The sequence below is a fragment of the Bos indicus genome, chromosome 9 (assembly GCF_029378745.1).
Source record: "Bos indicus isolate NIAB-ARS_2022 breed Sahiwal x Tharparkar chromosome 9, NIAB-ARS_B.indTharparkar_mat_pri_1.0, whole genome shotgun sequence".
NCBI lineage: Eukaryota > Metazoa > Chordata > Mammalia > Artiodactyla > Bovidae > Bos > Bos indicus.
This window is the reverse complement of record NC_091768.1, coordinates 91,958,575-91,973,759: the sequence shown is the minus strand read 5'-3', so window position 1 is coordinate 91,973,759 and position 15,185 is coordinate 91,958,575. Positions and strand designations below refer to the sequence as shown.

General features: G+C 36.5%; 1 protein-coding gene across 19 annotated transcripts in view; it reads right to left on the bottom strand.

Annotated features, from left to right (window-relative positions):
* SCAF8 (SR-related CTD associated factor 8) overlaps positions 1-15,185 on the bottom strand; it is a 221,559-nt gene that overhangs the window by 137,492 nt on the left and 68,882 nt on the right. For all 19 annotated transcript variants that reach the window (XR_011568540.1, XR_011568538.1, XR_011568537.1 and 16 more), the window contains 7 exons: positions 13,836-13,936; positions 11,319-11,432; positions 9,516-9,672; positions 7,515-7,648; positions 5,561-5,705; positions 3,646-3,714; positions 329-547 (listed from right to left, as the gene is read on the bottom strand). Coding sequence is in view for 5 of the 19 variants with exons in the window: in XM_070796430.1 (XP_070652531.1) it covers positions 329-547; positions 3,646-3,714; positions 5,561-5,705; positions 7,515-7,648; positions 9,516-9,672; positions 11,319-11,432; positions 13,836-13,936 (939 nt within the window). In the remaining 14 variants the exon portion in view is untranslated. The remainder of the gene's footprint in view (positions 1-328; positions 548-3,645; positions 3,715-5,560; positions 5,706-7,514; positions 7,649-9,515; positions 9,673-11,318; positions 11,433-13,835; positions 13,937-15,185) is intronic.

Here is a 15,185-nt window from a genome sequence, read left to right as displayed (position 1 = left end):
TTTTAATCTTTCTGTTGGTATACATATTTTGTGCAATCTTATTTTGATAACAACACATTAAAAAAGTCCCAATAGGCCAAAAAAACTGAGAAGTCTTAACAAAAAGGTGTCAAAATATATACTATCCTGAATAGAATGCCAAATTTGTTTTTAATAGAAATTTTAGGGGACAGTGTTTTTTTTTCTTTTTTTAAAAGCTGCAATATCCATGCACTGAATCGGTTACATATGCATGACACCTCAGAATTAAACACCAATACAGAGAAGTAGTACTTATGATTTAACTATGTCTTTCTGGGAATTTCTTTTTACTTTTTTTTTTTTTTACCTGATCTGGTGTTTTCTGCAGAAGAAATCTGGTGATCAATAAGATGAGGTACTTTTTCTTCAGGCTCTGCTTGTTTCGTTGGAGGATTAAAAACATTTCCAGCTGGTAGAGTGGCAGTAGCAAGACTGCTGGCAACAGAACCACCTGGTAAAACAAGGCTACCAAATCCAACATCTTTCACAGTTTCTGGAGTCATAGATAATGGCGGCTGCACTAAAGCTGTTTAAAGAAGGAGAATATACAGTTCAGATTTAATTAGCTAATCAATTAATGTGCCAAGTTAAAATATTAAGCATGACGAACACTGGTCTTGAAGTTTTAAATCACCTCCTAGCCTCTTCTCCCAATTATATGGTGAGACTGCTCAGTTGACATGACATTATGTGAATTCTCTTCTGGTCCCTTTATTTCATTTATGATGAAAACTAACCTCTGGGAGCCTGAGTGTTTCATTTAATGGCATCTCTGTATCACTGGAAAAGACGCTGATGCTGGGAAAGATTGAAGTCAGGAGGAGAAGGGGACAATAGAGGATGAGATGGTTGGATGGCATCACCAACTCAATGGACATGAGTTTGAGCAAGCTCTGGGAGTTGGTGATAGACAGGGAAACCTGGCGCACTGCAGTCCGTGAGGTTGCAAAGAGTTGGACATGACTAAGTGACTGAACTGAACTGTATTACCCAGCACATTATAAATATAGTAACTGATACTCAAAATGATAAATAAGACACCATGAAGAGGCTAAATTATACTTAGAAACCTCTTTTAAAAAAATAGGTTCTAAAAAAAAGAAATTTCTAAAAATATTTTAGAAATATTTAGTAGAGAAGGACCCACACTTAAAATCATAATTTTTCAAAGATGGGGCTTCCCTCGTGGCTCAATGGTAAAGAATCCACCTGCCAATGCAGGAGACACTGGTTCAATCCCTGATCCAGGAAGATCCCACATGCCATGGAGCAACTAAGCCTGTACACCACAACTATTTGAGCCTGTGCTCTACAGCCCGCGAGCCTGTCCTCTGCAACGAGAGATGCCACTGCAACAAGAAGTCCACCTACGAGAACTAGAGAGTATTGCCACAACTAGAGAAACGCTCATTCAGCAATGAAGGAAGACCCAGCACAGCCAAAAGTGAATCAATGAAAACAAAACCTAGTAATTTTTCACGGATGTCAGTACGCGACTATCTAAATGTACAGAAATGATTGGTGTAAATACAAAGACGAACAAATGAGAGTGAAAACCTGCCCAATTCTCTAGAAATTCTAAGTACTAGGGTCTTTTACATTCACTACTTTTCGTCAAATGAGGTTAGAAACTCATCAGATTAGAACTACAAATAAAAAGGTACAAAGATTTCGTTTTAAAGAATGGGTAGAAATGTCCTGTTTATATGTCACGTGTATGTTAAAAACTAAGCTAGAGGAATATTAAAATTACAATTGAACAATTAGAAATTCTAGTCAAATTTATGTCACAACACTATTTAGTCATGTACTCTGGGATTCTAAAAAATGTTTTATCCTCACATTTAACTCCAGACTACCTAGACAAACCGTTAACATAGAACAAAGCTGTAAAACAGGGAAAAAATGACCTGAGATCCCATATGGGAATTGTGAGAATTAAATGAGACAGTGTGAACAATCAGGTGAGTATCTGGCACACATGGTATTTCTTTTTTTCCTTTAATTGATCCCAGATTTTCCAAAATAATTAAAATAAGGAGAAGTAAACTTGGTAGAGGGGCTCTTAAGTAAGTAGGATAAGTCTCTGTAAACAGTGAATTCAGAAATGGCTTCTGAACATTTTTCTAATTTTCAGAAAAAATGAACAGTTCTTCCTAATTAATCAACAGTAACATAAAAAGGATCCTCGTGTTGTCTAACAGCACCAGGAGAAAAAGGAGTTTAAAAATATAATAAAAATGAGTTACAATATCAAAAGGTAGGCTCTATAATATACTCTCTTTACAATAAAGTCCTTTGGTCCAATATTATGCCAAAAAGCTAAGAAGCTCCCCAAAACTGATAACAGTCATCCCAAAAGGATAGAGCAGTAACATGAAAGGTCTCATTGTACAAAGATGAACAAACAACTTCAAAAAGAAAAGTGAATTTAACTATTTGAAAGCATAAATCCATGAATCCATACATGTTACTAAAAACGCAGGGGGAACACATAGAGGGAAGGGAGTAGAGAAGAAATAAGAGAAATTCTCCCCTACCTTCAGCCACTGGGTATCACGGATAATAGAATTCGTTACTCTGAAAGATGGCACTTGCAGTAAAGAATTTAGCATCTACCCTGGGTCTCCTGTCCTTCAAGGTAATGAAATATAATTTACAGAACAAATTCTTGCTAAGAAATGTGGAAGGGATCATAAAATTTAGAAGATCACTTTGCAACTAATAAAAGGTAGATTCTGGCAATAATAATCAAAGGATGAAAGCATCAGACGACAATGTGAAAGGCGACTTTTAATGACCAGGTTCCACCATCTGAATGCTCTGACCCATTCTGACATCATTTAACATGAACAAGAAGGCACTGCATGCATGGCTCTTGATGTGAAGTGATATCAAGTCCACAGAACCCCACTTGTTAAGTTTTCTTACCAAAAAAGTTGAAGCATGTTCTAAACAAGCCTATGGTGCTAAAAACTTTCTATCTGCAGGAGGTTCAAGAAGACAAAATAACAAATTCGATACCACAAAGAAGCAAAAAACCCAAATCCATTATTTGGGATCCTATATAGAGAAGGGAGGAATTCCAAGGTGCTGCTGGTGGTAAACAATCTGCCTGCCAATGTGGAGATGTAAGAGATGGGGTTCAATCCCTGGGTCAGAAAGGCCCCTGGAACAGGGTATGGCAACCCACTCCAGACTGTTGCCTGGAGAATCCCTTGGAGAGAGGAGCCTGGTGGGCTACAGTCCATAGGGCTGAAAAGAGCTGGACACGACTAAAGCTACTGAGCACACAGGCACATAAAAATGAACTACTTTTCAACAAGTCAAAGACATGAAGGATTTTTAAAAAGGGAATGTGGGTGGAGCTGCTCCAGATTAAGACATTTTATACATAAAACAAAACAAAAAAACAATGAGAACTTTTGATTAAAATAAAACAATTATAAAAAATCTTGATACAATAGAGCAAATCTGGACTGTCATAGAATACTGCTGATTTGTCAGAAATCATTTAACCCAAAAAACCAAAAAAATGCAACTATCTGACAACTTTCAGAATAAAAAAATTAATAATTCACAGGAATGAGAACCAACACATAATTTTTAATGTAGAAAACTCACATGTTGGTACTACTGGTGGGATAGTAGGTGGTGGTACAACAGGGGGTGGAACTGGAGGAGGCATGAAACCTGCATGGGGGAAAAAAAAGACCAAAAATAAAATAACAAAAAAGTTACTTTCTTTTAAATCAAAGATTTCAATAGCTATAAATGAAATTCTACATTCATTATATAATCCTTACTACAACCTCATATTTATGAATATATTTTCCATTTAAATAATTATTTTTATACACACAACCTTATTTGACACTCAGTAGGCTAAAAAGTAAAAGCACAGAGATCCCTGTCATGAACATATACTATTTGTTTACTCATTCATCTAAATCCTGTGGCACGCGCTGTGATACTCTCAAATCAAACATTAATTCAAGCCAGGCAGTCTGTTTCTATGTTAGCTTGATGACTGCATGAGGGGGAGTTAAGCACTGTATTTCAAGCTGCTGTAATATTATGTGCAATAATGTCACCTGTAAAATGTGCTCCTGTATCTCTCTGATATATATATAGATTCTGTTTTTAGCACTGAAACAAACCTTAATAAAAATAATATCACATGATCCAACTATAAACCTGCTTCTCTGTATTTTTAAAATACAGAGCTATCATTATATTCCATTAGAAAAAGTGGCTAAAAATAATGGGGAAAAAAATATGATTTTCAACAAGTGAATGCAAACGTGTATATGGTTTTTGAAATACCATGTATTTCTTCTGAGAAAACAAATCTAAGTTTAATTTTCAATGACAAATACAGAAGATATTTTATGAGTAATTCTCTAATATTTAAAATATAAAAAGGTACAGTTCTTACTAAAATCTTCATCAACTTCAAGTTATATATTAAACTATAATTTAAAAATTTTACATTACATGATAAATTACAACAGACAATGAGTTTAATTTTTGGTTTGTTTCCAGTTTTTAGGAACTGTATTCAACAATGGCTAAGGATTTAAATTACAGAAATCAATTCAGTCATTCTTTTCATAATATACAAATAATTCATAAAGTTCAAAAAAAAGAAACAATTTTGAAAAACAACATATATCATTTGATCCCTTATTCTTCTAAACCTCCCATGATCTAATAATAAAAAGCTCTAAGCTCTCTGTATCTCTTACATATAAGCAACTAATCATATTTAATTGATATGTGTTAGGTAATCCATAGTTTTTACATGGAAACAATGATTTAAGGGCCTTTTTGTTTACCAAAATTAATTAGGTCAAAAGAATTACTACAAATTCAATTAGCACTTTAAGATATACTTTAATTTCTAATGTCAAACTGGAAATAATCTACATATTATTAGATCCAGAGTGGCTCAGATGGTAAAGAATCTGCCTGCAATGCAGGAGACCTGGGTTCAATCTCTGGGTAGGGAAGAACCCCTGGAGAACGGAATGGCAACCCACTCCAGTATACTTGCCTGGAGAATTCCATGGACAGAGGAGCCTGGCAGGCTAGAATCCACGGGGTCGCAGTTGAGCAACTAACACTTTCACTTTTTTCAATCTATATATATTTGATGCATACTTTCTGACAAATGGGTGATAACTGTAGACTTCTATATAAAAAACTTCAACATAAATGTTAAATTATTTTGAAGTATTTCAATGATTTTAAAAGATTCATTTAAATCTTTTCTCTGTCAAATGCTTCTTAAGTGTGGTCTGTGAACAACAAGCATCAGCTGGGAACTTGTTAGAAATGGAACTGTCCTGCCCCACTTCAGTTCCACTGATTCAGAAGGTGGCTCGGCCCAGCAATCTGTGCTTCAACACACCTTACAGGTGATTCGGATGTAAGCTCTGGTTTGAGAATCACTGCTCTTACAGCATTTGAACTTCGAAACAGAACAATTTAAATGACAGAATTCTCAACAGAGTTCATATACAAAATGAATTCTTACCAGGCGGTGGTTGTGAAGGGTTGAAACTTGCTCGGAGAAAAGGAGGCGGAGGGATTGGACTGAAGCCGGGAGGAGGAACTGGCATTGACACAGGAAATGTTGGTGGTACTAAATTAACTGCAGGCACTGCTGGAGCTACCGGAATCTTGGGGGTAGAAAATAAAAAAGTCCATGCACCATGTTATCCATCTGCAACGATTACATCTTAGGACAACCAAGGTAAATGATTTCTGTTTCACAGAAAGGTAAAAACATCATCATATTAAGTTGCTTTTTTTCTTTCTGTATTCTTACAAGTAAACCTACTTGAAGTAGAAGACAGTATTTTTCAACAGAGTCTATGTGGAGATTGTGAAATCTACCTTATAGTCAGGTGATGCAAAAATATGGGCACCTCCTCAACAGTGAATATCATGCTCAATTTTAAACTGCCATCTCCCACTAAGTTTGTAACACCTAACTATGTTATGCACTCTAATCACCATTAGGAAGCACATCACTCACTATCAGCTTTAAAATGGCTGCAATTTCTCATTAACTTGCTTTCTACTCCTAACCATAAATTCTTTTACTCATAATAGGTACAATAATTCCCAAATATTTATCTGCATTTTGGCATGGCTGGCTGTACTTCTCTCCTGAAGAAAAGTTAAAGTCTCTCAGTCATGTCTGACCCTTTGCGACCCCAGGGACTATACAGTCCATGGAATTCTCCAGGCCAGAATACTGGAGTGGGTAGCCATTCCCTTCTCCAGGGGATCATCCCAACCCAGGGATCGAACCCAGGTCTCCCACATTGCAAGTGGATTCTTTACCAGCTGAGCCAGCAGGGAAGCCCACCTCTCTCCTGAAGTTCACATTATATCAATGGTCTATTCAACACCTCAATTTTGTTGTCCAGAAAGACAGTTCAAACTTTCACACACACAAAACTGAACTCCCTCTGTCCTTCCCAAAACCACACTTCCAGAGTCTCACATTCTCAGGTAATGGTAACTCCATCTCTCCAATTTCTCAGACCAAAACCTTGCCTCTGTTCTTTCTCACAACTCAAATCCAATTATGTGCACTGGTTATACCATGACAATACACTTAGTATCTGTCAGCCTTAGCATCTGTCAGCCTCTTGTTGACTTCACTGCCATCAGTCTCGTCCGAGCCACCATCATCTCTTGTCTGAATTGCTGCAATTGTCTTTTAACTTGTCTCTGCTTTAATAAGTGCCCACTATTCTATTCTCAAATCAGTTGCCAGCGCAATCCTTTAAAGCCAGATAGAGTCACTTCTTTCTTCAAAATAAGGGGTCCCCCATCTGAGAGTGAAACCAAAGTCCTCCAAGAAGTCTCACTTTCACTAAGCTGCCTCTCACTCACTATTCTTGCTCACTTGTTTTTCCTGGAACACACCCATAATGTCCCCAGCTGTGGCCTTTGCACTGGTTGTTCCCTCTGCCTCCAAAGCTTTCTTGAGATAGCCACATGATTAACTGCCTCAGCAACTGTAAGTGGTGCTCAAATGTCATTCTCAATAAAGTCTACCCTATTTTAAATTTTAAACTCCTACCGAGGCACTCCTGACATCATAGTTTTATACTACCTTCTCCCTTGCACAGTATCTTATAAACTTACTAATTTCCTAGTTTCTGTCTCTCATAATGAGAACAAATGCTCCAGAAGGGTAGGGATTTATGCGTGTTTTCTTTCCCTGAGGTCTCCCCTATCCCAGGTGACTTGAACAGTGAATGTCACAGAGCAGGCACTCGATAAATTTGTTCAGTAAATAAACATTTAAATATGAATTACTTCTTACCTAAATGAAAATTTTCAAAATACTTATATTTTAATGTTAATCTATTTTGCACAATTTCTCCCAAGTTTTATAAAATAAAAAAATGAGTAAAAACAGAAATGTAAAACAACACCTTGAACAGTTAAAAAAAACACCCAGCACTAACCTGTAACATAGCAACAGGTGGAGGGAAAACCTCTGCCTGGGTTGTGACCACTGTCTCCTTTTCAGCTGGAGGTGGGCTCTGAGTTGTCTGGACCGTCTCTTTAACAGGTTCTGAGCTTTTCACCGTTTCCCACTCTAAATAAAATATTTGAAATTGATTTCCTTTGAGTGGATGCACTTTTTCATTTTCTATTACTATGAATACATTTACTCCAGGTCCAAATGGTCCTTCCTGTACCACGGCTCATCTTCCAGAAGTGTCCACAACTCTAGGTGTTGTGGACAAACTATTTGGTTCTGCTGAGATAAATCCAATTAGGATACTAAGGAGTTCAAAACAACATGAAATGAGGCACAAATCAAAGATGCTAAAATATTTAGTCTAGAGAAAACACATAAAAGGGAAATAAGAGACATATCTCCAAGGCTGCCTGATATAAGAGGAACCAACCTTATTCTATATTTTGTCACAAAGTACAAGGGGAGCCAACAAGGAAAGCATTAACCCAATATAGAAAAATCTTCCTGAAAATACTGAAAAATGCAAAAGCAGCACAAAGAAGCTCCAACGGGTCCTCTAAAGGTTCTTCATCTCCCTTAGAGCACACCCATCAGTAATCAAAATGCTAGTAAGACTTCACATGACCTTGCCACTCTGCCTCTCTGACTTCATCTCCTACTACTCACTTCTCACTATACTCAAGCCATTCTGCTCTTGTAACCATTTAATAGACTTTGCATTCTCTCTGTACGAACCACTCTTTCCCAGAAAGCTGCACATCTCATCCCTCTGAAAATCACCTGCTCCACTAGACCCTCTTCATTCACTTAAAACTGCAAAAGCACCACAATCATGCTGCCTCTCCCTTGCTCTGTTTTTTCTTAGGGCTTACCAACAGTGAAATACTATTAAGTTTATTTACTTTGTTTATTATCCATTTTTCCCCACTAGAACATGGGTTGGCAAACACTTCTTGCTGTAAGTATTCTAGACAGTGCAGGCATGTGTTCTCCATTACAATGACTCAACTGTTGTTGAATTTTAAAGTCATATACAATAGGTAAACACAACTGACCATGGTTATGTTTCAATAAAACTTCATTTACAGAACAGGCAGCCAGTAAGATCTGGCCCAAGGACTGCTGTCCATCCCTGTACTACAGTGCGCACTCTGAGAGGAAGGATTGTTGTCTATCTCCCTGCTATAATCACAGTTCCTAAAATCATGCCTGGCACACAGCAGGAACTGAAACATGCTTTGAATGAATAAATGTTCTGGAAGAGCAGCTATCCAAATGAGAGAGAGAAGGAAATTGCAAGAATACAACAACTGAAAAAAAGTGTTTGAAAACATGTGCACTGGCCAGAGAACAAAAACACTACTCCTAAAATTAAGCTAACTTTAGTAAAGAGCTAAGATGTCAAGAAATGAGGTATATCATATTTCGACTCTTTCCCAAGTATCCATTATCCTGTGAATTTTTTAAAACTAAAAAGACAAATTTTTAAAAAGAACAGGTCAGATTATCACTTGGTTATAAGCTTTATAGAGCTCCATCAATCTGAACTACAGCTCTCTAAACCAAGGTTCTATTCCTGCCATTCTCAACACAGATACTAATCAAAATATTATAATCTTGGAAGATTTTTTTTAAAGAAACACCATCCTAAATCCCCAGTTCTTATTTAAATTCAAGTAAATAAAATAATTAGTCTAAAGATGCCTCCATATTCACAACTCTCTCAAAGACTGAAGCTTTAGAAAAAGGCATACATAAGAAATGCTACATTCAGAGTTTTAGAACACTACACTTTGACACTTATGAATAGATCACAGTAAGCATATACATGGAACAGGGTAATGGTTCATTTTTTTCCCCACTTGTGTGCAAGGGGGAAAAAATCCAGGAAATAACACAATTCACCCCATCATGCAAAATGTTTAGCAGTTACACTTTCAGCGTACTTTTTAAACAATAAAACTCCCCATAGGGTTCTTACCAGTATTTACAGTTTCCTGATCAATCATGCCTCCTTCTGCAAAACCTTCCAAGTCATCCACTTTAACTTTCTCCCATGGTATATACGTAACTCCAAGATCCACATCCCAGAATTGTTTGTATTCTGTTTTCACACCTTTGTTTAAAGCCCAAGCAATCTATAAGAGAAGAAAAAAAAAAGTGCATTTATACTATTAAAAAAAAAAGCTAAAACATACAAAATTATAAGCTAATGATGTAAATACAAATAAAATTAGTTTCAAAAATCAGCTGGACAAAAATCACTGCTGGAATAATAATAATCAAAGAATTTTTTCCCATGTGTTTCCTGATTTTGTTTGTAAAATGAAACCTGCATTAGACAGTGACGGTGTCTGTAATATGGGGTTTATTTCCACTTCTTCAGTTCAGCCGCTCAGTCGTGTCCAACTCTTTGTGACCCCATGAATCGCAGCACGCCAGGCCTCCCTGTCCATCACCAACTCCCAGAATTTACTCAAACTCATGTCCATTGAGGCAGTGATGCCATCCAACCATCTCATCCTCTGTCGTCCTCTTTTCTTCCTGCCCACAATCCCTCCCAGCATCAGTCTTTTCCAATGAGTCAACTCTTCACATGAGGTGGCCAAAGTATTCGAGTTTCAGCTTCAGCATCAGTCCTTCCAATGAACACCCAGGACTGATCTCCTTCAGAATGGACTGGTTGGATCCCCTTGCAGTCCAAGGGACTCTCAGGAGTCTTCTCCAACACCACAGTTCAAAAGCATCAATTCTTCGGCGCTCAGCCTTCTTCACAGTCCAACTTTCACATCCATACATGACCACTGGAAAAACCATAGCCTTGACTAGACAGACCTTTGTTGGCAAAGTAATGTCTCTGCTTTTGAATATGTTATCTAGGTTGGTCATAACTTTCCTTCCAAGGAGTAAGCGTCTTTTAATTTCATGGCTGCAATCACCATCTGCAATGATTTTGGAGCCCGAAAGAATAAAGTCTGACACTGTTTCCACTGTTTCCCCATTTATTTCCTATGAAGTGATGGGACCAGATGCCATGATCTTAGTTTTCTGAATGTTGAGCTTTAAGCCAACTTTTTCACTCATCCACTTTCATCAAGAGGCTTTTCAGTTCCTCTTCACTTTCTGACACTTCTTAGTATGATCCTAAAACAATACATTCCTCAATATAATCCAAATCTACTTTTCACCATAAAAATCTCAACTTAGATATAATTATTTAGAAAAAATCTTATAATTAAGCAATTAGATACTTAGATAATTAGCTAAACAAAATCTTGGTACTCCATGAAAGAGACCAGTGACACTTCAGCTTACAAAGAGAAACTCTCTGCCATAAAAGGACAAAGTATGGGTGTATTAACTCCTTTGAAAGTAATTTTAAATTTATTAATTCAGTTACAGAAATTGATAAAATAAATTATCTTCAAAATAGGAGAAATAAAATGTGAATTACAAGATGTTAAAAAGGAGACATCAATAGTATAATTTTGGGTTAGGATTAGGAAGCACTGGCAAGAAAGGAATGAAAGACAAGCCTGATAAAGCTCTGCTCATAAAATGGGGTCCTGGTCGACTAAAGAGCACTGTGCAGGTGCGATTTCAAAGAACTGCTTGAATAAGGTTTTGTTTGGTTGTTGTTTAACCTCAAGCTAATTCTATACTTTAATAATACTGAAATAATAAATTTCTGTCAAGGTTTACCCATAATGCTAAGAAAGGATCCAATACAGGAAACAGAATTCTACAATCTAATAAAACAAGAGCATGTGTCCCCCAGTCTCACCTTAATGACCTTGGATCCAATTTTATACGACCCGGAACTAAGTTTCTGAAGAGCTCGAAATGCATCTTGTCGATGAACCATGCAGACATACGCACAGCCTCTGGGAGGAATCATCTGTTAAAAAATTTTTTTTCTTTAGAAACGGTATTAGGAGGGCAAGTCATTTCTGGCATTTTATGGTTTTAATAGAACAGAACATTGATTACTGATGAATCATTTTCCCCCTTTCTTCCTCTGGCTGTTTATTGGTACAATTCATATACAATTACTTAAAAAGAAAAGTTCAGAAGCTAGCTGGGACTCATTCTAAGCCTAATATACACGAAATCTTAAATATCACATATCAATCAAAGTTTCACTACACAATGAATATTTGAAGCATGTAATTTATTTACAGTAGTATTTATAATTTTACAAATGTTATGTTGGGTATTGTGAGAAGGATTTTTGTTTGGCCAAAATATTTTATCTTTAATATTAAAGTCCAAAATCTACAACAATAAAATGAAAGCTTTTCAATTTTATAAAACTTTACTTTGCCCAACTACTTCCAAAGATTTTAGTATGAATAGGAAGATAGCCTCACCATAAGGATCTCAATTTTTGTAGCATTTAACTACTCTATGAACTGCCAAATCATAAAATTATCTTTAACGTATTAATTCAGAAAAATACATGGAGTATTTCAGTTTATAAAGAACTTACAAGGTCTTCTACCCCTTTATTAGTAGTCATCACATAAGCTTTCGCTGTGAAAATAACCTTTCCCTCAGTCTTGCTAATATCTCAAGCTGCTGCTGCTGCTGCTGCTATCAACTCTTAATTCCAAACTTCTCAAAAGAGAAGCTTATCTAACCCCTTACATAATTCTTCATCTTTCGCAATGTAGATCCAAACCCTCCCCAAACCACCAAAAATATTTTCTTCAAGCTAATGACCTACTAAATTCTAAATCTAATGGACTCTTCTCAGTCTTCAAATTCCCCCCAAACCAACTGAAAGGTTTATTAAGTCTTCCATCAGTGTTTCAAATCCTGGATTTTATCACTAGCCATTTAGTACACTTCACTTCACAAAATAACTTAATGCCTATTACTTGTAAATAATACACTATTATAAGGTAAGACAGAAGAAGAGGGAGACACACTGATGTCCAAATGACTGTGGTGCGAGAAAGCCTAGACATGGCATACACAATGTGAAATACAGCACGCCACTTGGATTCAGGATCTGTGCAGAGCAATGATTCCTGGTTTTGTATCAAATTCACCCGTGTAATTTTGGCACTTTGATAAGAATCTAAAGATACTGATCATGGGCATCATATTTTTTCAAATGTCAGCCCATGTCTGATATGCAGCTAGAGCTGAGAACCATTAGTTTAAACGTAGTACAAAATCAGGAAAAAATTTGAGAGGTTACATGATTACAAACTCTGAAAGATTACTTAAATTCTGACAGGTGAAATTTAAAAAGACAAAAAGAGAAGCCTTCAACACTTTTATGGTATAAAAAGAGGAATCTGAAATACCTAAGTTGAAACATTCAACCAATTATTTATTATTTATTAACTAATCAGTTATTTACTATCCATGTAACTCAGTCAAATCATTTAGGTTCCTCCCTGGTAAAGTAACAATATATGAATAATTATTAACCAGCTTCCTGTGAGGCTCCAATGTGGTCACACTCCACTGAAAGTAAAATTCAAAATGGTCTAATTCAATTTAAATAAACACTGCTGTTACTTATACCAGAAAGTCAAATTTGGCCATATAAGGAACATTGAGACTGTAAGAACTCTAAGACTAGAAAGGAAAAACCAGTTAATTTCCTGGTAAATAATGATGAAAAATGTCCAAAAGACATTAATGTACAGTAACAGTGAATAAAATCAGGATTGAAGTCTCCTCAAACAAATGACTACAAAACATTTCATGGCTTAGTTTTAGCTCCAAGGAGAAACACTAGTCCTTCAGGAAGAAGAAAATATTCAAAGAAGGGGACTGGGTACAGGGAAAGAATCACACTGAGGAGAGAGGGAACTGTGCTCAGGCCACATAGGTTCTCTTGCCTCGGGGTTTGCTCTGAGAGGGCGAGGTGGGGAAGGGGAGGAAGGAGGCTGGCAGAAGACTGGGACCTCCCGTCCAGCTGTGTCTCCACCATCACCGACATGCTCAGGTGCAAATAATGATAATTCTAACTCAGTTTCTCCATTTTCATTAAAAAAGGGAAAAAAAGAATTAAACCAGATCATACATATGGTTCCTGCTAACTCATTTGATGTTTTTAGCAATCAAGTACTACCACACTGTAGTAAGGCCCCTAAAAATATTTTGTTAAGAATTCCATTAAAAAAAGAAAAATTAATTATGGAGACAGCAGGAGAATAAACACAAAAATGATCAGAGTCAAATAATCCTCACAAAAATGTGATTAAAGGCAGATGTAAAGTGACTAAAAACTCCCTATATTTTTCCAAACCCTACACTATTATATTTAAGAATTGATACTTACATTAATGGACTCAATCTGTCCAAACTCTTCAAACAGGTTGGTTAAATCCTGCTGTGTTGCCTTCTTGTCCACCTGACCGACCCACAGAGTAGTACTGCATACTGCCAAGACAGAAGAGACAGATTACCTAAATCGCAGAGAAGTTACTCTTTCAAGTAGCTAAGGAAAAGCACTAGGAACAGTAATAAATTAAAATTTAAGATAGCATATTTTAAATACTTATTAACTGATATTTTTATTTGTTATGTTTAAAATCAACTAAAATGCCAGGTACCCATGTACATCTATGCCAAGACAACATCTTGCATTATTATCACATATTCTCAAGCTTGACAGCACACATTTGTGGATATCTGAGACACACTCTAAAAGATAATCCAAGATACGTGGTACAGAAAATTGGGAACTGGGGTAGTTTAAAAATTCTGTAGGTGATTCTAATGTGCAACAAAGTTTCAAAATCCCTTTTCACTGCAGTCCTATTTGGGAACCTTTTAAGTATCTTTCTGTGCTGAAATGAACAGTTAAATATGAAAACAGTATCTTACCCTTAAGAAAAGAATAATTAGATTAAAAAAAAAAAAAAAGGAAAAGGCTGATTCAGAACTTAACTTGTTACCATGAAAGACCCAGGGATACTAAAAGCCAGAAGCCACCTCCCTTTAATAAGTCCTACACAGGAGACACATCTGGCCTATTTTTGGCTGCACTGTTCATGCCTTCAGAAACATCTCCTTTCCCCGAAAACATTTATTTTAAAAATACTTACAGCTGATATATTTGCAGAGTTTTATTATATTTGGATTTGTGTCAAGGTTATTTAAAAAAAGTCTCCAGCTTTTGGGTTACTGCTTTACTCTAAAGCTAATTCAGCCCTACATTAAAATATGACCATTGCAAGATATCTACTAAATGTGGATTTCAATCAGGCCTCTCTACTCTGGCTGGTCAGAACATGAATGTCTTCCAGACCTAAGAGAGCTTTGGGAATCATTCAGTTAATAGATCCTAAAGACTGTTCTCTCCCTGCTGTTTGTTCTGGGTCTCATGCAGTTCACCTGTCCATTCAACCGAAGTCTCAAAGGGCAATGTATTAGTTTTCTTTTGCTACTGTAACAAAACACCACAAAATCAGTACCTTAAAACACAAAAAGGTAGTCTTCTACACCTCTGGTGGTCTAAAATCAGTGAACAAGTTGCCCTCCTTCTGGAGGCCCTCAGAGCAAATCTGTTTCCTACCTTTGCTGGCTAGCTTCTACAAGTTATCTGCACTCCTCCGCTCATGATCCCAACCCTCATGTTTGAATCAGGGTTACGAGCACCAACATTATTAATCATTTACTACTGGTT